Source organism: Arachis stenosperma, chromosome 10 (genome assembly GCF_014773155.1).
Source record: "Arachis stenosperma cultivar V10309 chromosome 10, arast.V10309.gnm1.PFL2, whole genome shotgun sequence".
In the NCBI taxonomy this organism is placed as follows: domain Eukaryota; kingdom Viridiplantae; phylum Streptophyta; class Magnoliopsida; order Fabales; family Fabaceae; genus Arachis; species Arachis stenosperma.
In genome coordinates, this window is record NC_080386.1 from 6558884 (window position 1) to 6583521 (window position 24638).

Genomic DNA, 24638 nt, shown 5'->3' on the forward strand with positions numbered 1-24638 from the left:
AACTTGAGCGTTGGAGTTCTTTTTACAGGTACTCCGCTCAGTCCGTGTTCAAGCAAGGTGTTCCCCATCGCAAATCCGATTATATCATTAGTAACACCTGGAGTCCAACGTATAAACACAGAAACGAGTATCCTTGCACGAACATATACAAACATAGAATATTTTTTAATTTATAGTTGAATTTACAATATGATTAAGGCGTTAATTGTCTTTTATTGACAAATACACCAAAATTTTGAATAAGTCGATGGGAGCATCGAATACGGAATATATGATTAATGAATTGAAAGAGGAGGTGGAGGTGATAGGGTACAGCAAGACTTTGCAGAATTGGTCGGCACCAGCCGGGTCCAAAAGGCCATCAGAGCCGCCCATAATGACGTGGCATGGGACCCACAACACCAATCAGTCTTTGATCTGCTAGAATGGACGGCTGATTGCTTCGGTGGATTCCAATTCAGCGCAGGCACTCGGTTTCCACGGAAAAAGTCACCCCAGCTGTGTAGTAGAGTCCGCTTTTCTTCCCCGACCAGTCCACTTTATCACCGAATATAAAGCTGCTGCTTCTTCTTATTCTCTTTCTACAGCCAATTTCACCTGCTGCTGTTGTTGCTGCTGCTCACACCACAAAACCAATTTCTCTGCAACTTTTGTTTCCTTTCAAGTAGGTGTGTTTCGATCTCCGATCTTTCTTTTTTTTATATATTTTTCTTTCTCAATTTTTTTGGTGAATTTTTTAGCTTACGAGGTCTTGCTTTTGTCTTTTTTGGTCGAGAGTTTTCTGATCTTGTTGATCTGGTTCTACTTTGTGGCTCTTTGTTTTCTGTGCGAGTAGATTTCCACTTTTATTTGATTTTGTGGTTAGGTGACTCTGATGCACCGAATTTTAAAATTCGCTTTTCTATCCTGCGATTTTGAAGTTATCAACTTGGAAATGATAATAATTTGCGTGTCTTTTTTATTCTGCTAGCTATGTGGTTATGTTCTGCTATGCATGTAATATAGGATTGTAATTTGTAGGATCGTACATAGAAATTGATTGATGAATTATGCATAACTGAGAAGTAGTGGAATCCCTTGCCGTTGTACAGGTTTTGAAAGATGGCTGATGGTGAGGACATTCAACCTCTTGTTGTTGACAATGGAACTGGAATGGTCAAGGTTGGTTAGTTTCTCTTTGATCACGTATTCTTTTCCACTTGATGTTTTTCTTATGCTTTGCAGGATTTTGGCATTCTGCTCATGATAATGTATATTTTAATCCATGTTTGCAGGCTGGTTTTGCTGGTGATGATGCTCCTAGGGCTGTCTTCCCCAGCATTATTGGGCGACCTCGTCACACGGGTGTGATGGTTGGAATGGGTCAGAAGGATGCTTATGTGGGTGATGAAGCCCAGTCAAAAAGGGGTATCCTCACCTTGAAGTACCCTATTGAGCATGGAATTGTCAGTAACTGGGATGATATGGAAAAGATTTGGCATCACACGTTTTACAATGAGCTTCGCGTTGCCCCTGAAGAACACCCTGTGCTTCTTACTGAGGCACCACTCAATCCCAAGGCCAACAGAGAGAAGATGACCCAAATTATGTTTGAAACTTTCAATGTGCCTGCCATGTATGTTGCAATTCAGGCTGTCCTGTCTTTGTATGCTAGTGGACGTACTACAGGTTTGTTTCAATAGTTGATTTTGGTTTTTGGTGTTTTTTTTTTTATTTCTTTCAATTTTTTATTTTACATGGCTAAATGGTGTATGCTTGCTAAATTAAGATTTAACGAATATGAAGCTGATCTCAAGGTTAAATTTATAACCTAAGCTGTAAATATTGGGAAGTGGGAAGCTGGTTGATGTTCAACATAAGTTAGTTGAGTGAGTTCTATGCACCAAGAACAACTTCATTAATACATGCATCAGACATTTATCTATTTTGTGACTTGTGTTTGTTCATTATGATTAGCTTCAAATTTTATTCTACTGCTGATGTTCTTATTGAAGTATTGGCTATGTAAATAGGTATTGTGCTTGATTCCGGTGATGGTGTGAGCCACACAGTGCCCATATATGAAGGGTATGCACTTCCCCATGCAATTCTTCGGTTGGACCTTGCAGGTCGTGATTTAACAGAGTACTTGGTGAAAATCCTTACTGAGAGAGGATACTCCTTCAATACCTCTGCTGAGAAGGAAATTGTCCGTGATGTGAAGGAGAAATTAGCATATGTTGCCCTTGATTTTGACCAAGAAATGGAAACTACTAAGACTAGTTCAGCAGTGGAGAAGAGCTATGAATTGCCTGATGGACAGGTCATTACAATAGGTGCTGAGCGATTCCGATGCCCTGAAGTACTCTTCCAGCCTTCTCTAATTGGTATGGAAGCTCCAGGAATTCATGAAACTACATACAACTCCATCATGAAATGTGATGTTGATATCAGGAAGGATCTTTATGGAAATATCGTGCTCAGTGGTGGGTCCACTATGTTCCCTGGAATTGCGGATCGGATGAGCAAAGAAATTAGTGCACTTGCTCCAAGCAGCATGAAGATCAAGGTAGTTGCACCCCCTGAGAGGAAGTACAGTGTTTGGATCGGTGGTTCTATCTTGGCATCACTTAGCACCTTTCAGCAGGTTTGTACAGTTGCTTTTCCCCACTGTTCTTTTATTGTATTTTTGGTGGTGTCTCATAATCGGTATAACGGACCAGTTTATGGAAGTCACTGATTTCCCTTTTTCTGTTCTGCTGTATACAGATGTGGATTTCAAAGGGTGAATATGATGAATCTGGACCTGCTATCGTTCATCGGAAGTGCTTCTAATCGGGTCAAATTGAGAAGGATCAAGGATGATGATCAAGTTCTTAATGCACTGTGTCTTGTGCCATATTGGAGTCAAGTTTGGTTGACTTATTTGATTCTTGAGATTTTTAATAGAGCTGTATCTAGTTTAATGGATGAATTGGTTTTTAAGTTGAGTATGTTTTTTATTAGGTCCTTGGAAGCTGGACTATTCTATGCAGGTGGAAGATTGTATTGGATTTTAGTAGGTTGTTTGGTTTGATTTTCCTTTAATTCATTTTTCATGTCTTGGCCATCAATTTGGGTGCCTAGACCTTGGAGAATGATAAGTTTTTATGATCTTTCCCTCTCAAACTCAAACAGGGATTTTGGAGTCAGCTTTTGTTTATATTTATTTTATGCTTAAGTGGGTTTTATGTTTGCAGAGCACTCTGTTTAGACAGAATATGCGTTGTTACCTTTCTCTATTGTATGATATATGATATGATATTATTTGATTATTCTGCTTTACACCACTTGGTTAATCTATATGCATGCCCCCATGAATTGAGGTAAGCCAGTTAACGCAGATGTACAAGAACTGAAGTTAAAGAAAAATGAAAATTAATGTTGCTTTTTGTTTCACATTGGATGGGCAATTTCATTTTAGTTTTGATTAATTTATTGTAATCCTCCGAAAATGGATTATTTGAGTAATTCAGGTTTGACAGCAGAAGGGATTATAAGACTAGCTAACAAGGGCTGTCTCTAATATGTGAATTTGCTTTCATTTCTTAACACTCGTGTGTGTGTGTGTGTCTATATATATATATATATATACTGAATAAATAATCGTAAATAACTACTATAATGGACACGAAAAAAAACTACAATAGTATTCATTTCGGGTATAAATAAATTCCAATGATTTCTTTTCCACCAATTCATTCAAATCCTGTTTGTTTGCTTGTTTCCTTTCTAATTTTTCATTTTTTTAACGCTAGTTCCCACAGATAGGGAGGGAATAAAAACCTGTTTTAAAAAAAGAAGAAACTTATATTTTCTGAAAAATAAGAAAGATTTAGGCCCAGTTTGGGTAAATAATTTAAATAAGTTCTTTTAGAAAAGGAGTTTAAAGTATAAGGACTTTTATTAATAGTAGCTTATAAATAAGTTATTTTGTGTTTGGATTTTTAATTATAGAAGTACTTATTTTAAAGTTGTAGCATTTGGATAAATAACTCAAAAAATACAATTTTTTTGACATAAGAGAATGGATATTAAATTTTTTTAAATTGTTTAGACTCATAATTTAAACCAGTCTCTTTCAAGAATTTTATTTTTAAATTTGTCCAACCAACTTTGTTAAAATGTGTTCCAGGTCTATTTCGAGCCACCATCTCTTCTTTACATATTTTCATGAATATAACAGTATTTCGTTCATTCCAATCAGCTTTAAATTTTCTTCCGGACTTGCCACTTTCATGAATTTGTTGGGGAAGAACATACAAAAAAGAAAATTATAAAACTAATTATAAAAATAATAGCAAGTTGTATAAAAATAAAATCACATATAAAAAAAATAAAATTAAAATCACATATAAAAAAAATAAAATTAAAACTGAGATTTCATAGCATACAAAATATTCAATACAAATTTAATAATAAAAATAGAATGATAAAATGATAAAAAAAAATACTTGAAAGGAATATATGCTGGTTCAGATGGAACAGAAGATGGTGGTGAAGGGTCAATACTTCCAGCAGATGAATCATTACGTGAAAATGGTGGTGGAAGGCCAACACTTCCAGTAGATGGAACATTGCGTGTGAGGATGATGGTGGAAGGCTAGTGCTTCTAGAAGATGGAACCTTGCGTGAAAATGGTGGTGGAGGGCCAGTATTTCCAGCAGAAACAGGAAACATTTTTTCACGGAATCAAGAACGAAAGTAAATTTTTTTGTTTTGAAATCAATTTTTTTTTTCACGGAAGTGATAGAATGACTTATCAAAAAGGAGAAAGTCATCTATTTCTATTTCTTCCAAAAGCTATGAATTAACTTTTCGGAAAGTTAAAAGCTCTTCTTAAAAATAGTGCCAAACACATTTATAGTAACTTTTCATAATTCAAAAGTCAAAAAAAAGTAAGGCTCTTAAAATAATAGTTCTTAAAAGATGATGTGTCAAATATAAGATAAGGTGTGCATGTTTGAACTATTAATAGACTACATATTAATTGAGATAAGCATAAGAGTAGAATAAAATGAATCAGAACTGATTTGAATTAGTTTTTATATTGAGTTTATTTTCCCCATATTGACTGTTTCCATATAAAATTTGAGTATGAAATGAAAGAGTGGCAAAGAGGTCGGGATCCAAAGATTTCGCATTCTCCCCTGTTACTTGGGAAACGCATATTACAAATATAAATTGTTTGTTTGTGGTTGTTACCATAACGGCGACCGGAATGGATCACGAAGGGGAAGCTAAGAGGACTGATTTGATGACTATCACTCGCTTTGTTCTGAATGAGCAGTCAAAGTATCCAGAATCACGCGGCGATTTCACCATCCTCCTCAATCACATTGTTCTTGGCTGCAAGTACGTTTGTTCTGCTGTTAACAAGGTACTCTCATCTTCCATCGACCTTTTCTTTATTCATTCTTTCTTTCTCATTTTCATAACTCTCTTTTCACTGCCTCGCAGGCTGGACTCGCCAAACTTCTAGGACTTGCTGGAGAAACCAACGTTCAGGTCTGTTCACTTTGTCAAATTGATCAATAAGTAGAAAAATATATTAAGAGTGTTATAACTTTTTTTTTTTTTTTCATCCTCAAATTTTAGTTGCATTATTCTGTTCTGTTACCTAATGCATCTCACGATTCTCAGCTATCATGTTCACTGTATTAATATTTCTAACATACATTGTTTAGGGTGAGGAGCAAAAGAAATTGGACGTGCTTTCTAATGAGGTGTTTGTTAACGCCTTAATCAGCAGCGGGCGCACTGTGAGTCTCTCTAGATCTGTAACTGTCAAATGCTCTAAGCCTAATCTACCTATTACATATAAATTGCTGCAATTTGTTTTCTTTTCAGTGCCTTCTTGTTTCTGAAGAGCTTGAAGAGGCTGTTTTTGTGAAGCCAAAACAGCGTGGAAAGTGAGTTCCGGAGCTTTAGAAATACCTAATACTCACTCTAAACTACATTGACTATTCCAAGTAACAATTTCCCTTTCCATTTTGCAGATACATTGTTGTATTTGATCCTTTGGATGGATCCTCAAATATTGAATGCGGTGTTTCTATTGGAACTGTATGAAATTGTCATCTCAAATATAATTGCTGCATTGGAAATAATGACTGAAATTACAATGATACCTCCATTTTCCCTATAGATCTTCGGCATTTACGCAGCGAAGGACAAAGATAAAGTTACACTTGATGATGTCTTGCAACCTGGGAACAGAATGTTAGCAGCTGGTTACTGCATGTATGGTAGCTCTTGCATGGTAAAACAAAACACCAATCTGATGAATTGTTTGTTTAATATAACTTTGTATTGAGAAAACTCTCGCATTGCAGTTCGTGATTAGCACAGGACATGGTGTAAATGGTTTCACACTTGATCCTTCCCTTGGAGAGTTCATATTAACTCACCCAAACATCAAGGTTGGTACATGCATAGTGGCATTCAAATTGGTACATTGAGAGTTGTTACATGTACACCTTCCAAATTTATATTATCAATATTATGTCACTGGAATTTTTGTTATTTGATTTAATCCTAAACCATGCTACTTTTGTCCTTTATCCTTGCTCTGAGGCCTGAGCCGATACTGCTCATAAATCTTTTGTTGTGCAGCATGTGAATGCTAGAACTTAGAATATAAGAGGGAGCTTTCTGCTTTCTTTAACAACTATTTGTTACTTGACAGATACCGAAAAAAGGGAATATTTATTCAGTGAATGAAGGAAATGCCAAAAACTGGGAGAAACCAATCACCGAGTAAGTTTAAACATTTGTCCCAAAAGATATAGGTGCTAAGAAAAATATAACAAAAACATCCCCGAAATGAGATCGTTTCTTTAAAATCTGGTGATTTTATTATCATGTGAGTGACCCCCATCTAGTGGGATAAGGATTTGTTGTTATTTGTTCTTTAATTCCAAAACTCATAAATGACAAAGTTCTTGTTTCTCAACCCTATATCTCTTCCAGGTATGTGGATAATTGCAAGTTTCCTCAAGATGGTTCTTCACCAAAGTCCCTTAGATACGTTGGAAGGTATTTGATGTTATCTGTCTTTCAAATATCTTAAATTATTGTGTGCTAACAGAAATAAGTATATAATGCAGTATGGTTGCAGATATCCATAGAACATTGCTTTATGGTGGTATTTTCATGTACCCTGCTGATAAGAAAAGTCCAGATGGAAAGCTAAGGTGTGATGTGCTTTGTGTTCTAGACTCTCTTAACTTCTAACCATATAATATGATTTAAGCATCATGCTTTGTATTTTCAACTCTTAGTTATAACTTCTAACCGTATAATATGATTTAGCATCTAGGACTAGGATTTCCAGCTCTGTATTTCAAATTCACACCATTGGCATTGCTCATTTTATATCCTAAATAGATATACTTGTGGCTTAGTTATGGAAACTTCTTGTGAAATTAGGCTTCTCTACGAAGTGTTTCCAATGTCATATTTGTTGGAGCAAGCTGGAGGTCAAGCTTTTACAGGAAAAGGAAGGGTATGTATTTTTCTTTGATTTGTTACATTTGTTAGCTTATATTAATATATACAAATTACATAATTTCATTGCATGCACCTCTGCTTCTTGAATTTGACATAAGCTAAGGATAAAATTTTAATTGAATGTTATATTATATATCAAATCTGGTATCACATCATAGGAAGTTTAGTGAATTAAAATGAGTTCTCTTCTGTCACGTATTGTAGGCACTTGACTTGGTTCCAAAGAAAATACATGAACGATCGCCTGTAATCCTTGGAAGTTACGAAGACGTGGAGCACGTGAAAGCTTTTTATGCTGCATCCAAAGCAAATGGTGCATGAATATTGAATATCAATTGGTCCTTGCATTATTAGCAGTTAAGTGGGTGGCACATCTTTCTTTCACTTGTTTCCTTCTTGTCAGGAATTTGTTTTAGTGAGTTCCTTAATTCATAAGATCCATAGTATTAGGCAGCACAAGGTGTTTAATCACACAAGCTCGTGTTTCTAGTTCTAGTACTAATAAGTGTAACAGGGTCTTTATGTATATTTGGCAATTCACACGAAATTCTTGTAGTACCTCAAAAATTACCATGTACATGATAGAAGCACCACTTCAAAAATAAAACTAAAAGAAGTAAAAAGCATACACATGCATGCACGTATATTGATTCAAACTATATAATAAAAAGGAAATTAATGTACCTATTTTTTTTTTCAAATTTATTGTAATGAAAGCAAATTAATTAAGGAGGGGATATGATGATTGACCATAGCCCAGCCTGTGATTGCCAATCACACAGCCTGTGTTTGACCATACAGATTACATAGCATTTGCTAATTATGGTTAAGGTATATAATTAATCTAAGTTATTAGGCTCATTATAAAAACCATGTTAGGATGAAGTAGAAACTACTCATTCATTTGCATCCATCTCTCACGTTACTCCAAAGGGGGAACACATCAAGAAGGAAACCAAAAGTTTCCTTGATTCGTTCTCCCACAATTTTCCGCATTGAACATGGGCAACTGCGCTAGCGTTCCCAAGACCAACGAGGGTAATGATGCCCCATTGCCAGTGCCAGTGCCCGAGCCTGTCATCGACCAGGAGCAGGCCGCCACTGCTGTCTCCGCCTCCGATGACAACGCTCTAGGCACCATACCCATTGAGGTATATACTAATATATAATTGTTGCATTCGGATCATACATTTTATCAAGTTTTTAATAGCAAAATAATCCGAAATTTTGTGTCAATTGCCATAGTGGTTATTGTGGAAATTTTTTGAATGAATAAAATGGGAAGAATGAAATTTTTTATTAAATTTATAGAAAAAAAATGTATTACACATAAAAGAAACAATCTTTACTCTTTATTAAAAGGTACAATATACTGTAATATTACTTTTATTTTATTCATAGTCATTGCTTGCCCCTTATATATATAGTTTCGTATACTACTTTAAAAGTTGTTCTACTTCATTGTCATGTACGTATATTATGATGGGCAGAAGGAAGAAAAGGAGGCAAAGTTGGAAGAAGCCAAGAAAAGCGAGGAGGTGGTGGCAGCTGATGAGGAGAAGAAAGAGGAGGAAAAGCCTAAAGCCACCGTAGAAGAGGCACCAAAACTTGAAGCTTAAAAGTTGAAGAAACTCCTCCATCACAAATATAATGCATACATGCAACGCTGTCGTCATTCGAATCAAATGTTTAATTTTAATCATTTTTCCATTATTTTGTGCTTAAAGATATAATTCATTAACATTAATTTCTTTAATGGAAAATTGATTCTTACTTGGGTTGACTACTCTCTCTCTTAATCAGCATTAATTTACCTTTGTTATTTATTAAATGTATAATAAAATAATAAATAATGCGTATGATAAAAACTTTAAACTAAACGATTTTGAGGTTGATTCGGCAGCAAGTTTGTGAAAAATAAATAAATAAATAAATTAAGAGAGATTAAGTGTATGTAAAATTTTTATAAATATACTTATATTATTAAGCAATATAAGACCTAAAGATGTGAGATAATCAGATAATGATAGAGAATAAATATTGAAATCTTCATTAATATTATAACAGAATGAATAATTTTTTTTTAAGTGAACAAAATTTAAGTAAAATGTGTTGTCAAATGTTCTGGTAGAATATCCAAAAATTAATAACTTTATTAATTTTCTTGTTTTAGTTGTTAAAAGTAAAGAACAATAGAACGAACTAGTATAGCAAGTGAAGTTTGAAGATGGTCTCACAAAGTTTTAAAAAACTTGATAAAAGAAGTGAGAAAGGTCTTTTTATAGTCTCATATTCTCACAACTCAGTGACCAGTCATTATGGAGGGAGAAAACATTACTCTATATTGACAAGGACATGTTTATCCTACTTGTCTCTTCTTCCAATGCAAATCTAGTCACTAAATAAATTAATTGTCAAGGGGTGTTTTTAAGTATTATTTCCTTGTTTTAAGTTTTCTTCAGCTAAAACAGTGAAAGAAGAGAAGCTAATCTCCATAAATCCAGACAGAAATTCTGACACTGCTTTAGGTGTTTTTTTTTTTCGATAGGTGTTTAGAAAAAGAAAAAATAGTTGTCATGTGATATTAGTGAAAAAATATTTAATTTTATTTATATATTTTTAATTAAATAATTTTTTTACATTTTAAATAAAACTAATTCACTTTTATTAATTTAGTTTCCATTAAAGAATAAATTCAATTCCTTAGGATATTATTTTAAGGTTCATGACTTTCATCCTTTTATTCCAACACTCATATGAAGAATTTTATTCTTTTTTAGCTATAATTTAGGCTATTTCATAATTATTATTGTTATTTACACACAATAAAATACACTTATGATATACAATCAGAAATCAATTTTTAAAAAATCAAAAAATATATTTTTTGCAAATCAGTCGAGAACCGTTATATATTTTTTAGTTATATATATTTTAATGAAACTCATGTGAAGTTGATAGTCGAAAATTGTGAGATGAAATTTTAATCAAATCAGTCAAACTATTTAACGGCTATCGCCTATCAAAAATATGTACACAAAAAAATTTTCAATCTTCATGCATGCATATGTGTACAATAATATAATGGATGACGTTTTATATATTAGCTCATCACCAGTATGTGGAATGAGGCTAATTTTTTGTTATGGAAAAAAAAGTGGTGATATACTTTAACATGGTAATTTTTGGTGTTTTTCAAAATTGTGGGAGTACACAAATCGCTGGGTTCGATTTCTGTACTTAAAATTTTTTAATTTTTTTTAACACAAATCCCTGGCACCGATTTGTGTACCTCCCAGAAATCGGTGGCACCGATTTGTATACCTCCCAGAAATCGGTGGCACCGATTTGTATCTCCCAGAAATCGGTGGCACCGATTTGTGTACCTCTCAGAAATCGGTCGCACCGATTTCTGCTTCTCTAGTTAAACGATCCCACATTTGAGTAAAACATCCCAACAATCCACATTTACGAAAAACACCGCTACCACTCCAATATTAAAAATAAAATTCTCGTGGAATGAATATACATATATATCAAAATTAGTTATTAAAATCAGTTATCAGTATAAAATATATATTAAAATATAAATACATATTAAAAATAAATTAAATTATATACGTATTTATACACAAATATATTAATGACTGATTTTAGTAGCTAATTTTAGTGTATAAATAATATTTTTTATATGGAATAATATTATAATAAAAAAAGCGACAATAAGAAAACTTATAAAAAAAAAAAAGGAAAGGAAAGGCAAGTTGAAAATGAAAAAATTGAAGAGCGCACGAAGATGATCAGTTAAACTTAAACTTCAATGAGTCAGCACTTTGATCCTGATTAATGATTCATGATTTTGATACGTTAATTTAACTTTCCAGTTTTCCAATTTCGGAACCGTTTTTGGTTTCTTTTTATCTTTCAATGGTGCACGCAAAATTGAGGCTGCTGCCTCTAAATTCTAAAATATTTTGTAAGAAAGGATGATTCTAATTGGAATAATAATAAGTCCCTATACTTTTTAATACGTGCCTTCTCCATTATATATTGCCTTTACCATATAACTCTTCCATTAATAAACCTTTCAGTCTCTCTCAATTGATTCCACCAGTTTATTCCATTTTTGTGTCCTACATAATACACATGCTTTTAAACAATTTGTTTTTAATAAAACTTTTTCTCCCCCAATTTTCATACTTTATTATATTTCATCTTCTATTTGTTCAAATAGTAGTTTATTTGATATAATTTTATCTGACATTATTATATATTATTGGATTAATATGCATGCTGCCTATTATTTATTTCATTGACCTTAGTTAACTTTGTTATTTCAATTTTACGTATAGGTTGAAGAGGAGGCCAAGTAAATTAATTAAGGAAGGGGAGAAAGAAACACTTTTTTAGTATACTAGTACAAAATTTTCAAAAACAAGGTGGCAATTGGCCCTCTCAACTACATAAGGCACCGCCGCCTCACAGGTCAAACTTAAAGTGCATGCTAATTATTTTTCCCCTCTAGCTAATTAAACTCAAACTCGAATTCTCCCATCTTTTCTAAGTATATATGTTGAAGATCATATTATGAGAAGCCAAATCCAAATGTCAATATACTTAAAGCTAAGGTCGATATGGCGCATTACATATAAGATAGGGGTGTTCAAATTCAAACCGATCTAAATTAAACCGCTCATCCAATTTAATCCAAACTGAAACCGATTAAAACCGCACTAATTTGGATCTGATTGGATTTTATTTTTTACAAACCGCTGGATCAGATTGGATTTTGGATCTACTTTTCAAAACCGATCCAATCCAATCCAAACCGCACAATGTACTATAATATTATTATTTTATTATTATATTTATAATTATACTTATAACATGTTTAATTTATTATATATTTTTATATTATTCATGTATTATTATTATTTAATAAATAGTTTATGTTCAAAATGTTATTTATTATTTATTTTAACTAACCTATAATTTTATTTCTATGTTATGTTATCGTTAGTTTAATTTTTTAAGATATTGTTGAGACTTATTATGTCATTGTTAATTATTTAAAATTTGATGTTAAGACTTGTTATATGTATTTAATTTTTTTAATTTACAAAACCGCAAATCCAATCCAATCCAAACTGCTTGAAATTGGATCGGATCGGATCGGATTTTTTTTAAAACATCATCCAATCCAAACCGCACCGCAAGTAAAATTAGTGTTCGGATCGGATGAGTTTTTGACTCAAAACCGATCCAAACCGCACCGCGAACACCCCTAATATAAGATTAGGTGTATGACTATAAGAATCGGTGAGAACTTAGATATAATTAACTTTATTAGATAAAAATTTAATTAAATTAGTTAAGTTATTTAACAGTTTTTAGCTATTAATTTTATCTGAAATTGATTATATCTAAATTTTTACCATAAAAATTAGCATCTAATTATATACTATAATAATATAATTTTTAAAGAAATTATTTAAATAAAGATGTTTAAAACTTTTTTTAAAGATACTTTTAATATTTAAAATTTAACATATATAATTAATTAAATTATGTTATTTTGTCAAAATTAGGTCAGATAAATTAATTTGACAAAAAAAATAATAAATCAAATTTTGAACTGATCTAAATTAATATTATTTTTTATGTCTATTATAAAAAATATCTAAAATACTCTTATTATATATATTAATTTTAAAAATCATAAATTCTAGTCATTTTTTTTCTATCACCATAAGATTAGATTTTAAAATTTTTAAAATTAATATATATAATAAAAATATTTTAATTATTTTTTATAATAAAAATATGGGTAAGTTACTTAAATAAATAAATTTGAGAAAACTTTTACTCAAATGTGCAAAACTGGATCTTGTTACCCGTATGTGCAAAATCTCATTTCTATGTAAACCGTGACAACCCACCACGGTTTCAAAATGTGCATAAACCGTGGTGAGTCAGGGCGGATTATGAGTGAGAAAGCTTGAGTGTAAACCGTGGTAGGTCACCACGTTTACTAAGGAGGGCTGGCGTGCATAAACCGTGGTGAGTCACCACGGTTTATGAAGAAATGGCATTACACATTAAATGCATTAACTCTTTTCTTTTGTGATGTAATCCGCTCACTGTATTACTAGTATTAGGAGATAATAGATAGAATATATCTTTGCATTATAGTATTATTTTATATAAGGTCACCAATTTATACCATTTAGCTAATTTAAATAATATTAGTTTAAATTGAATGAACCTCTATTAGCATATTTATAAAAGGTGATAACGGAAAAATATACCTTTTATATGTTATGTAGTGAGTACAGTACTGTTATAGTACTGTTATGCTGCAAAGAATAACTTACCAATTGGATTGCCAATTGATAAGAAGGTGTTTTTTAGCAATAAATTTTTTATAAGAATTCAGTGTGGATTATAGTAAACAGAATCTAATGAATAATAATACATAAAAAATTGTGTCTGTAAAAGGAGTATACAATAAAATCTAACAAATAGGATATCTTATATCTTCAAATTTTATTGTGCCCTAAGGTTTGATAAATGAAACAAAGAATACAAATAGTACATATAAATAACTTTCAAAAAATAATATTATATTTATAGGATAAATATGAGACTACAAATTTATAGATATGAATTTAAATTGGTATTATTTTAAAATTAGATAAAATATGAAATTTAGGCTTTTTGCAATTTATGAAAAAAATTTTTTATATTTTAATTTTTCTTTTTTAATCTGCAAGAAGTTTTTTTGGTATTTTATAATTTGTGAGAAGTTGTCTTTTGTTAGTATGTTAAAAATTGAAAAAATAAACACCCTGCCAAAAGTAGCTATGGTGAGAACTAAGAAGTAGCTGATTTATACTTGCTTAAATAGTTAAATCACTTCCGAGTCTCATTATACATTATACTACCAAATAATTTCATCTTAAAATTAATTTTTGATAATATATATACTCGTACCAACTATATTTTAGATAATTATATATATATACTAAGGGTTTTATGTGTAATGCCATTTCTTCATAAACCGTGGTGACTCACCACGGTTTATGCACGCCAGCCCTCCTTAGTAAACCGTGGTGACCTACCACGGTTTACACTCAAGCTTTCTCACTCATAATCCGCCCTGACTCACCACGGTTTATGCACAATTTGAAACCGTGGTGGGTTGCCACGGTTTACATAGAAATGAGTTTTTGCACATACGGGTAACCAGATCCAGTTTTGCACATTTGAGTAAAGGTTTTCTCAAATCTATTTATTTAAGTAACTTGCCCTAAAAATATTATAATCATTTTTTATAAAAAATATTAAATTAAATCAGTTCCAAATTTAATTTATTTGTTTTTTTAATTAATTTTAATAAAATTAACATAATTTAATTGATTGTATTTGTTAAATTTTAATTATTAAAAATATCTTAAAAAAATTTTTAATATCTTTATCCGAGTTATTTTTAATTTTTATTATTGCAATTATAACTTACAATTGCTTATATCATAATAACCTCAACATCATCGCTCATTATTCTAATTGGAAGCACGTTAAGAGCTGCAAATAAGAATTAATCTTTACATACAAGTATTTTGCATTTATAAGTTTTACAAATTTGAACGAAATCCACCCATTAAACACGCTGATATGCCTTTTTAACAGAATTTTAAATCAATTCAAATCAATTAACGCATAAATATATAACTTCCATTTTTCAAAAGATTTCGTTTCTTTTTTTCGAGTTTCTTGCCAAATTTGTTGGATCTCCTTCGTGCGTTCTCTCTTTACTTCGTTTTTTTCGATTTTCATGGTTTCTGAAATCAAGCTTTGAAATCGTTTTAAAGATAATGGAACTTCAGAAATATACCCAAACGATTATAGAAATACACCTAAACGGTTACAGAAATACACCCAAACGGTTACAGAAAGGATTACAGAAATACACCCAAAGGGTTACAGAATACACCCAAAGGATTATAGAAATACATCCAAAGGATTTAAGAAATACACCCAAAACAGGAGACGGTATATTTTTTCTTGAAATCTTTTAATATTTTGCTAGTTAAGGATGAGGCACATGGCAGAGACAATCTAGAAGAAAAATCTAAAAGAACAGTAAAACAGTACCTTGAATAATGTTTCTTCCTTTTTTCTGGTGATTTTTTATGGAGATTTGTATCTTTTTTTTTATTTATTCTACTCGAGGAGTTGGAATGTTTCTGCAGAATCGTAGTAGTTTGTTTTGAATGTCCCTTGAATCTTGATGGTTTGCATTTTGATTGAGGAAGAAGAGAAAGAGTGAACGTGTTGTGGAAGGGATGCGTTGATGGTTTGTATTTTGATTGAGGAAGAAGACGAAGAGTGAACATGTTGTTGAAGGAGCGCGTGTGTTTTTATTGGACTTGGAGTAACTTGTATAACTTGTAAGCCAAAAAGATTTGTATGTGTAGCAGGCCTTGCAAATAATGACTACTTTAATTTTAAAATTTATATATTTAAAGTCTAATATTTTTTTTAATTTTTAAGAATAAATCGATGATGAATTCTAAAAACTCCACTAACCGCTATGTTCCTTCGGACTTCGTGGATATTAGTTAGCCCTTTTCATCCGTTGTGTGCTATGTTCCTTCGTGGATATTGTAAGTGTTTAGCATCCAAAATGGCATTTGATTCTTGTTAATTAAGGTAGCTAAATTAAGTGGTAAAAGACTTCTAACTACGTTAATAATATGGTGGAAACTCAGTCAACTTTACATGAAGTTTAGAGTTGAAAGTCGTTAGATAATTTAATTGATTTGACTAAATTTTTATCTAACGACTCTCAGTTATTAATTTCATGTAAAGTTGACTGCACTTGACTTTTTACCTAATAATATTGTGATTATTGTCTCAAAAATAAAATGACATGTTAAGAAACCATTAGAAAATCCAAATTTTAATTCTTACCTAATTCCATGGGATTTTTTACCGGTTATAAGGCTCTTCCATATTAGTTTTTAAGTATTCCTATTTCTTTACGTGTTCTTTACGTACGGATATCGAAAAAGGATAATAAAAAATAAAAAATGCTACTTGTACAACATAAATCAGCCTTTAGTCAGCTTTTAAATCTAATATTTTATTATTTTAATTTTTTAATTAATTATATTTCCTATTTTTAAGGAACCACTATTATTTTAAACTTTATCAACTAAAGAATCTCTAAGTTCTTATCATTATAATAAAGTATTTCCTTTATTTTCTCTCTCTCTCTCGTTCACACTCTCTCTCTCTTTTAAAAAAAATCAGTGAAGTTTTCAAAATTAATTAAACTCACTTCAATTATTTTTTTTATTTAAAACATTTAAAACTCATGTCAAAAACACATCAAAAATTAAATAACAACATAAACACATTTAAAATTATGTATTAACACATCTAAATTATTGTCATTGTAGTTCTAAATTACATTGAACACAGAAAAAGTTAAACTCAAATACACATCCAAAATTATATGTACTCTAAATATTTTATCAACACATCCAAAACTCACGTAAAAAAACTTATATATGTACATAAGAACATAGTAAACAATGTAAACATCTAATATTATAAGAATGCACTTTCAATATTTTATCAACACATCCAAAACTCACGTAAAAAATTTTATATATATACATAAGAACATAATAAGCAACATAAACACATCCAAAATTAAGTATTGACACATATAAATTAAGTTAATATTACAACTTCCAAATCAAACATATGAGTGAAAATCACAAACACATTTAAAAAAATAAAACATAGACATATTTAATATTATACAAAAATTAAAAAAATATAACCTTTTATTAAATGAAAAGAAAGGGATAACATATCTCCATGAATGAACTCAACCAAATTTTTTTAAAATTTTGCCAGAGACAGAGAAGAAGTGCGATGTAGAAGAGGAGACAGGAGGAGAAGCACAGGAAGAGGAGAAGGCGGTTGTGCGTGGTGAGAGGGAGGACACCAGGGATGGGGAGGAGTCCATCGATGGAGGAGGTGTGTGCGCGTCGCGAGGGAGGTGCACATCGCGAGGAGGAGCGCGTTCGCCGAAGGAGAAGATCCTCGCAGAGGAGGTGCGCAACGCGGGAGAAGACGAAAACGGTCACACATGAAGAGGGGTAAGCGTTGCAGTTCTGAATATTTACGAAGGAAGATTTTACTAGTGATGAAAATCTGATTTGAAATATTTGAGATTTGTTAGGATTTATAAGCTTTAAATTTAAATTTTGAATTTGAATTTTAGTTAATCCGGTTTTTGTAGATTTGTATTTAAATTTAAAAAAAGAAAACAAGAAATCTATTTTAATGTGTTTGTTTTAATTTTTTTAAATTAATGTAATAAAAGGCTGAATATTGTACCATTTTTAAAGGATACCTAGTTGAATTAATCGGAAAATGCTGCTTGTACAACATAAATCAGCCTTTAGTCAGCCTTTAAATCTAATATTTTATTATTTTAATTTTTTAATTAATTATATTTCCTATTTTTAAGGAACCACTATTATTTTAAACTTTATCAACTAAAGAATCTCTAAGTTCTTATCATTATAATAAAGTATTTCCTTTATTTTCTCTCTCTCTCTCGTTCACACTCTCTCTCTCTCTTTTAAAAAAAATCAGTGAAGTTTTCAAAATTAATTAAACTCACTTCAATTATTTTTTTTATTTAAAACATTTAAAACTCATGTCAAAAACACATCAAAAATTAAATAAACAACATAAACACATTTAAAATTATGTATTAACACATCTAAATTATTGTCATTGTAGTTCTAAATTACATATTGAACACAGAAAAAGTTAAACTCAAATACACATCCAAAATTATAAGAATGTACTCTAAATATTTTATCAACACATCCAAAACTCACGTAAAAAAACTTATATATGTACATAAGAACATAGTAAACAATGTAAACACATCTAATATTATAAGAATGCACTTTCAATATTTTATCAACACATCCAAAACTCACGTAAAAAATTTTATATATATACATAAGAACATAATAAGCAACATAAACACATCCAAAATTAAGTATTGACACATATAAATTAAGTTAATATTACAACTTCCAAATCAAACATATGAGTGAAAATCACAAACACATTTAAAAAAATAAAACATAGACATATTTATATTAAAAAATATAACCTTTTAAATGAAAAGAAAGGGATAACATATCTCCATGAATGAACTCAACCAAATTTTTTTAAAATTTTGCCAGAGACAGAGAAGAAGTGCGATGTAGAAGAGGAGACAGGAGGAGAAGCACAGGAAGAGGAGAAGGCGGTTGTGCGTGGTGAGAGGGAGGACACCAGGGATGGGGAGGAGTCCATCGATGGAGGAGGTGTGCGCGTCGCGAGGGAGGTGCACATCGCGAGGAGGAGCGCGTTCGCCGAAGGAGAAGATCCTCGCAGAGGAGGTGCGCAACGCGGGAGAAGACGAAAACGGTCACACATGAAGAGGGGTAAGCGTTGCAGTTCTGAATATTTACGAAGGAAGATTTTACTAGTGATGAAAATCTGATTTGAAATATTTGAGATTTGTTAGGATTTATAAGCTTTAAATTTAAATTTTGAATTTGAATTTTAGTTAATCCGGTTTTTGTAGATTTGTATTTAAATTTAAAAAAAGAAAACAAGAAATCTATTTTAATGTGTTTGTTTTAATTTTTTTAAATTAATGTAATAAAAGGCTGAATATTGTACCATTTTTAAAGGATACCTAGTTGAATTGATAAAAAATATATCATCATCTATCGGCGATGAAAATATATTCACCAAAAAAATCGGCGAAAATATATATGGACAAAAAATATGTAACACCGCCTTCAAGTATATATAATCACATTATTGTATGTTTAGTATGTATGTAACAGTTAAACTAAAGATGATTTGAAGCTGGTGGAAATATAGGTCTAATTAGAATGATAATTTAATTAAATTTATTTAATTATTTAATTATTTTAATTATTAATTTTATATAAAATTAATTGTACTTAAATTTTTATTTTTAAAGTATAAAATATTAAATTAAAAAATAAAAAATAAATAAATTTATTGTTGTGTTTTTTATTTTAGAATTAAAAAACCTATAATTTTTTGTCTTGAAAATTTAATTTGTTAAAAATATTTATACTTTTCTATCTTTATTTTAAAATGTTATATAAATACTACAAATCAACTATATGTATAAATATATATATTATTTAATTTATTTTTAATATATATTTTATATAAATAATTAGTTTAATAGTATTTTTTTATTTTATATATGTTTGTATCTTTATTTCTGGAATGAGAAACTAAATATTAACAAATTATAAGTGAGTTTGATAAATGAAGTGAATGCAAGTGATTGATGATGGATGCATGCATGCATGCAAGCAGGGAGGGAGGGAGGGAGGTGGAGATATTGACCCATGAAGACCCGATGCACACATGTCGTTTGTGGTACATGATGACGTGGCAATGAGAGAAGCAGTGGCTCTGCCCCATAAATAGCCATCCCACTCTCAGCTCTCATTCCACTCATCATTCCTCAGCTTTCTCTGAATTCCACATGACCACCAAGCCCAAGGGCAATGCCTTGCAGGGCTTGAAGCCCGTGATTCTTATGGTCATGGTTCAGATTGCATTCGCCGGTGTCAACATCCTCTACAAGCTCGCCGTTAACGATGGCATGAGTCTCAGAGTCACTGTCGCCTACCGCTTCATTTTCGCTACTGCTTTCATTGCTCCCTGTGCTCTCTTTTTCGAAAGGTATTCCTTCTTCTTCTTCTTCATTCATATCTCTAGTCATTCATTCCCATCTATTCATATGTATTGATGCATGCATCAGTTGAAATATTAAAGGATTAATGATGTTATATGTGTCTTTTCGTTACTATTTGAAAAAACTCATGAGTAGTGTGCATTATTGTTGAATGAGAATGATGTTTGTGGGTGCAGGAAGAAGAGGGCGAAACTGACATGGATGGTACTATTTCAATCATTTCTATGCGGCTTATTTGGGTATGCAACTCATTCCTATATTCGTTAGCTACCTAACTAGTCATTTTTAGGAATAGCAATTTTATTAAATTCTGTCCAACACGTAACTAATAAAAATAAGTAGGTTATTAGATAAAATTTTACACTATTAAAATTATCATTAATAATTATTTAATGACTACAAATCACAAAAATTACTAGCTCTAATAGTTTTCTTATTATATTATTTGAATATCAATGTTGCTTGCTTTCTTGATGCTCTTCTTTCGGTTAGGATGAAAAGTAGTATATATTGCGTTGATGGCCACATAGTCTCCGAAACTATGCATGCGTAACAGTTTCAAGAGCATTAAGTAGTTATGTGTCTCCCATGACGCGCCATCTTTTCAGCCCCTTCCATCTCTTTTTGACGCGATCTTTTCACCAAATTTAATTCCCTCTCTTTTAGTCTTATATTATGTCTATTTTGATTTCTTAGTAAACATGCAATATATATATATATATATATATATATATATATATATATATATACACAATCATACAGCAAGAATTAAGGTACTTATTATAATTATAACTAGCTATAAGTCACTCGTTAATGTCTTATGCCGATATAAGATACTTTATTATAAAAGTTATAAAAGTCATAAATTTTCATATCATCCCGTGATCGGTTGTGCCTTAAAGAAATTAAATAACAAAGTTATAAGAGTTAAAGAACAATAATGTTATTTTGTCTTTTTTTAAATGGTTATTATTATTATTATTATTATTATTATTATTATTATTATTATTATTATTATTATTATTATTATTATTATGTATATAACTTGTCTTGTATAACAGCAAAGTTAAAAGGTAGAAAATCGATTTTACCTAAAGTTGATAGTTGAGAATTATTAGATGAAAATTTAGTTAAATCAATTAAATTATCTAACGACTTATCAGCTTTACTTAAAGTTGACTGCACCTAAATTTTCATTAAGTTAAAATACATTGTTTGAACATTTGTATTGAATCTTGAATGTGTATACAGAGGAGCATTAGCTCAGAATTTCTACCTGGAGGCTCTGGCTTTAACTTCTGCAACGTTTGCATCCGCCATGGCCAACCTCATACCTGCTATTACCTTTGTGATGGCCGTTTGCATAGGGTAATTAAGAACTAATAATAAGAACCATGCAAGTTAATTGTTAAACTCTTAAGAATTCGTTTTTAGTTCTAAATAAATAATCAATTATTTTTTTATCAGTTTGGAAAGATTGAATTTGGGATCAGCAGCAGGGAAGGCGAAGATAATCGGAACAATGGCCGGAATTGCAGGAGCAATGGTGCTGACTTTCGTGAAAGGCCCGGAAATACAGATTTCATCGCATGTTAACCTTATGAATCACAGAAACAATAGTTCTATGGCGGCTCGTGGCGGCGGTGGTAGAACGGTGTTGGGATCTGTGTGCGCGTTGGCGAGCGGGATCTCTTACGCACTGTGGCTCATCATACAGACAAAGATGAGTGAGAGGTATCCAAGCTATTACTCGAGCACTGCGCTCATGTCTCTCTGGGCGGCGATCTTGTCCACGGCGTTCGCTCTTTCCGTCGAGAAGGATTGGAGTCAGTGGAGGCTTGGTTGGAACATTAGGCTTCTGACGGTTGCTTATTCCGGCATAGTTGTTTCTGGAATGATGGTGGCTGTGATCTCCTGGTGCGTCCGCATGAGAGGGCCCTTGTTCGCCTCTGTTTTCAGCCCTCTCTTGCTCGTCATTGTCGCCGTGGCTAGCTCCACCGTCTTGAACGAGAAGCTGTACCTTGGAAGCTTCATCGGAGCGGTGTTGATTGTGTGTGGGTTATACGCTGTTCTTTGGGGGAAAAGCAAAGAGAGGAAGAAGATGAAGAATATGAGTCAATTACCACAATGCCCTCATGACGATGATGATGACACTGTACAAGTAATTGTGGCCAGGTCTAATTCTAAAGTAGGAGAAGATCGTAAAAGCAACAACAATGGACATGTGGATGATAACCAAGGTTCAATAATAGATCATGGTAATAATAATAAGGGAATAACAAGAGATCAAGAACAAGAAGAAAAACAAAATGATGAAGAGGGAATTTCTCCCAATGCAGAAGACATCATCCCTAGTGTAGTAATATAAATTAGATAATCAACATCTAGATAGTTTGCCATGCTTTTTAATTTAGAGTGATGTTATATGTACAAGTTTTTTTTAGCAATTAAATCCAAACAAAATTAGCTTAACTACAATAAAAATTATTCTTAAAATGGAATATAGTATTATATGTATAAATTTTTTTTACACTTGATGTAGCACACAAATTTTTGTTAGAGAACACACAAATTTTAAAATATAGTACATAAATTTTTGAATTATAGTACATAGAAATTAAAACAAAACACAAATTTATCGATATAGCATACAAATTTTTGTACATAATATTCAAATTTTTGAATTATAATACACAAATTTTTTAAGCATAATACACAAATTATGCTACACTAAAATTTATGTGTATATTCTTTTATTAAATTCTGTTACATCATATCACATCACATGTATAAATCAAAGTGAAATAATACTTACCTCGTAATACTTACCTCCTTATTTTTACAGCACACAAATAATCAAAACTAATAACTTGGTAGCTCATACTATAATTTAACAGATATAATTAAACAAATTCTGATTTATCATAGTACGCAAATATTTAAGCATGTTGGTGGGTCTCCAACTAAATGGGGTCCACATATTAAAAAAAATGGCTAATAGCCACAGGAAGTAAGAGAGAGAGACAAAGCGCTTCTTTCAATTTGAAAGAAAGTAAGTGAAGGACGCAGAAAGCTTCAACGCCGAAGAGGAGAAGAATTTGGAGGAAAAGGGCAGTTATAATTTGATTCAATTAAATCGGTAAATTTGTTCCATTTTTTATGAAATTTTAATATGTTATTTCTTGTGTAGAGATAAACATTAAGATATAACTTGCTAGTTGTATTGCCTTCTCTTTTGTCTGTTTTGAAATACTCACTTTGTGAAAGGTTTATGTTGATTCCACCAGTTTTGGTAATGTATTTTGTTGATTGTTGAGAGGCTCTGGTGTCACTAGAAAGACTGTTTGTGTACCAATTATTCTGATAGTGGAAGATTTTACTGGACTAGGTCCCGTGGATTTTTTTTGTCCCTCTTTTGGGGGTTTTCCTACGTTAAAATTCTGGTGTCTGATTATTTAATTTCTGCCATCATATTTGTTGCTTGGAGTATTTTTGGTATTGCCTATTTAATCGCAAAGGTTATGGGAAAATTATTTTTGGTGCTTCTGCTGTTAGACCTTTCTTGAGTTTTCCCAACAAAGTGGTATCTAGAACTTTGGTTGTTTATCTTAGTGTTAATTAAATGGAGAAAAATACTCATGGACCAAATATGGTCAAATTGAATTCCCAAAATTATTCAATTTGGAAGACCCTCATGGAAGATATGTTGTATAGCAAGGACTTGTATGATCCTTTGGAGGGGGATAAATCCAAAAGTACTAAATCCGATGCTGAATGGAAGAAGCTGAATCGGAAGGCAGTTACTTTGATTAGGCTATGGCTTGATCTTAACGTGTATCCACATGTTGACACCAAAACGAATGCCGTGAAGATGTGGAACAAATTGAAGGAGTTATATGAGAGGAAGAATGTGCAAAACAAAGCATTCTTGATTAGGAAACTTGTCAATATGAAGTATACTGAAGGTAAATCAATGCCGAAGCAATGAAATCACTTTGAATGATGAGTTGAAAGCCTTGTTGTTGTTGAGCTCTTTGCCTGATAGTTGGGAAGTTCTAGTTGTGACACTGACTAATTCAGCTCTGAATGGGAAGTTGACGTTAGCAATGGTTAAAAAGAGAATATTGAATGAAGAAGCTAAAGGAAAAGAGCGAGGTTTGATGAATACCTCCTCCCAGTCAGAAGCACTTGTTTCAGAGTCACGGAGGAGAAGTCAAAGTAAAAAACCTCATAGTTCCGACAAGTCAGAGAGTCGAAGCAAGTCAAGAGAAAA

At 31.7% G+C, this 24638-nt stretch overlaps 3 protein-coding genes across 4 annotated transcripts; all 3 read left to right on the plus strand.

The window, feature by feature from the left end:
- The first annotated feature begins 412 nt into the window (after nucleotides 1–412).
- Nucleotides 413–3303, plus strand: LOC130955176 (actin-7-like). 2 transcript variants are annotated; one of them, XM_057881990.1, is made up of 5 exons: nucleotides 413–668; nucleotides 1092–1161; nucleotides 1275–1668; nucleotides 2013–2626; nucleotides 2749–3303. In XM_057881990.1, exons 2-5 carry the CDS (start codon nucleotides 1102–1104, stop codon nucleotides 2812–2814), a joined length of 1134 nt encoding a protein of 377 aa, XP_057737973.1. In that variant the 5' UTR covers nucleotides 413–668; nucleotides 1092–1101; the 3' UTR covers nucleotides 2815–3303. The 2 variants fall into 2 exon arrangements, with proteins under 2 accessions (XP_057737973.1, XP_057737974.1); XM_057881991.1 differs by having other exon boundaries at nucleotides 421–664.
- A 1936-nt stretch (nucleotides 3304–5239) lies between these two features.
- On the plus strand, nucleotides 5240–8046 carry LOC130956455 (fructose-1,6-bisphosphatase, cytosolic-like). The gene is made up of 12 exons (XM_057883504.1): nucleotides 5240–5398; nucleotides 5479–5526; nucleotides 5706–5780; nucleotides 5869–5930; nucleotides 6018–6084; nucleotides 6167–6280; nucleotides 6354–6440; nucleotides 6707–6777; nucleotides 6991–7056; nucleotides 7128–7214; nucleotides 7450–7525; nucleotides 7735–8046. The coding sequence occupies exons 1-12, from the start codon at nucleotides 5240–5242 to the stop codon at nucleotides 7849–7851; spliced, it is 1029 nt and encodes a 342-aa protein (XP_057739487.1). The 3' UTR covers nucleotides 7852–8046.
- A 12092-nt stretch (nucleotides 8047–20138) lies between these two features.
- LOC130957196 (WAT1-related protein At1g68170-like) lies at nucleotides 20139–22818 on the plus strand. Its single transcript, XM_057884062.1, has 4 exons — nucleotides 20139–20352; nucleotides 20542–20604; nucleotides 21617–21733; nucleotides 21833–22818. Exons 1-4 carry the CDS (start codon nucleotides 20153–20155, stop codon nucleotides 22731–22733), a joined length of 1281 nt encoding a protein of 426 aa, XP_057740045.1. The 5' UTR covers nucleotides 20139–20152; the 3' UTR covers nucleotides 22734–22818.
- The last annotated feature ends 1820 nt before the right edge of the window (nucleotides 22819–24638 follow it).

Excerpts from the sequence above, each read along its gene's own strand:
- LOC130955176 (XM_057881990.1), top strand. The coding sequence starts at position 1,102 with ATGGCTGATGGTGAGGACATTCAACCTCTTGTTGTTGACAATGGAACT. Across the intron at positions 1,162-1,274 it reads ATGGAACTGGAATGGTCAAG|GCTGGTTTTGCTGGTGATGA; the intron begins GTTGGTTAGTTT and ends CCATGTTTGCAG. Across the intron at positions 2,627-2,748 it reads CACTTAGCACCTTTCAGCAG|ATGTGGATTTCAAAGGGTGA; the intron begins GTTTGTACAGTT and ends TGCTGTATACAG.
- LOC130956455 (XM_057883504.1), top strand. The coding sequence starts at position 5,240 with ATGGATCACGAAGGGGAAGCTAAGAGGACTGATTTGATGACTATCACT. Across the intron at positions 5,931-6,017 it reads AAGCCAAAACAGCGTGGAAA|ATACATTGTTGTATTTGATC; the intron begins GTGAGTTCCGGA and ends TCCATTTTGCAG. Across the intron at positions 7,526-7,734 it reads CTTTTACAGGAAAAGGAAGG|GCACTTGACTTGGTTCCAAA; the intron begins GTATGTATTTTT and ends CACGTATTGTAG.
- LOC130957196 (XM_057884062.1), top strand. The coding sequence starts at position 20,153 with ATGACCACCAAGCCCAAGGGCAATGCCTTGCAGGGCTTGAAGCCCGTG. Across the intron at positions 20,605-21,616 it reads TTTCTATGCGGCTTATTTGG|AGGAGCATTAGCTCAGAATT; the intron begins GTATGCAACTCA and ends ATGTGTATACAG. Across the intron at positions 21,734-21,832 it reads GTGATGGCCGTTTGCATAGG|TTTGGAAAGATTGAATTTGG; the intron begins GTAATTAAGAAC and ends TTTTTTTATCAG.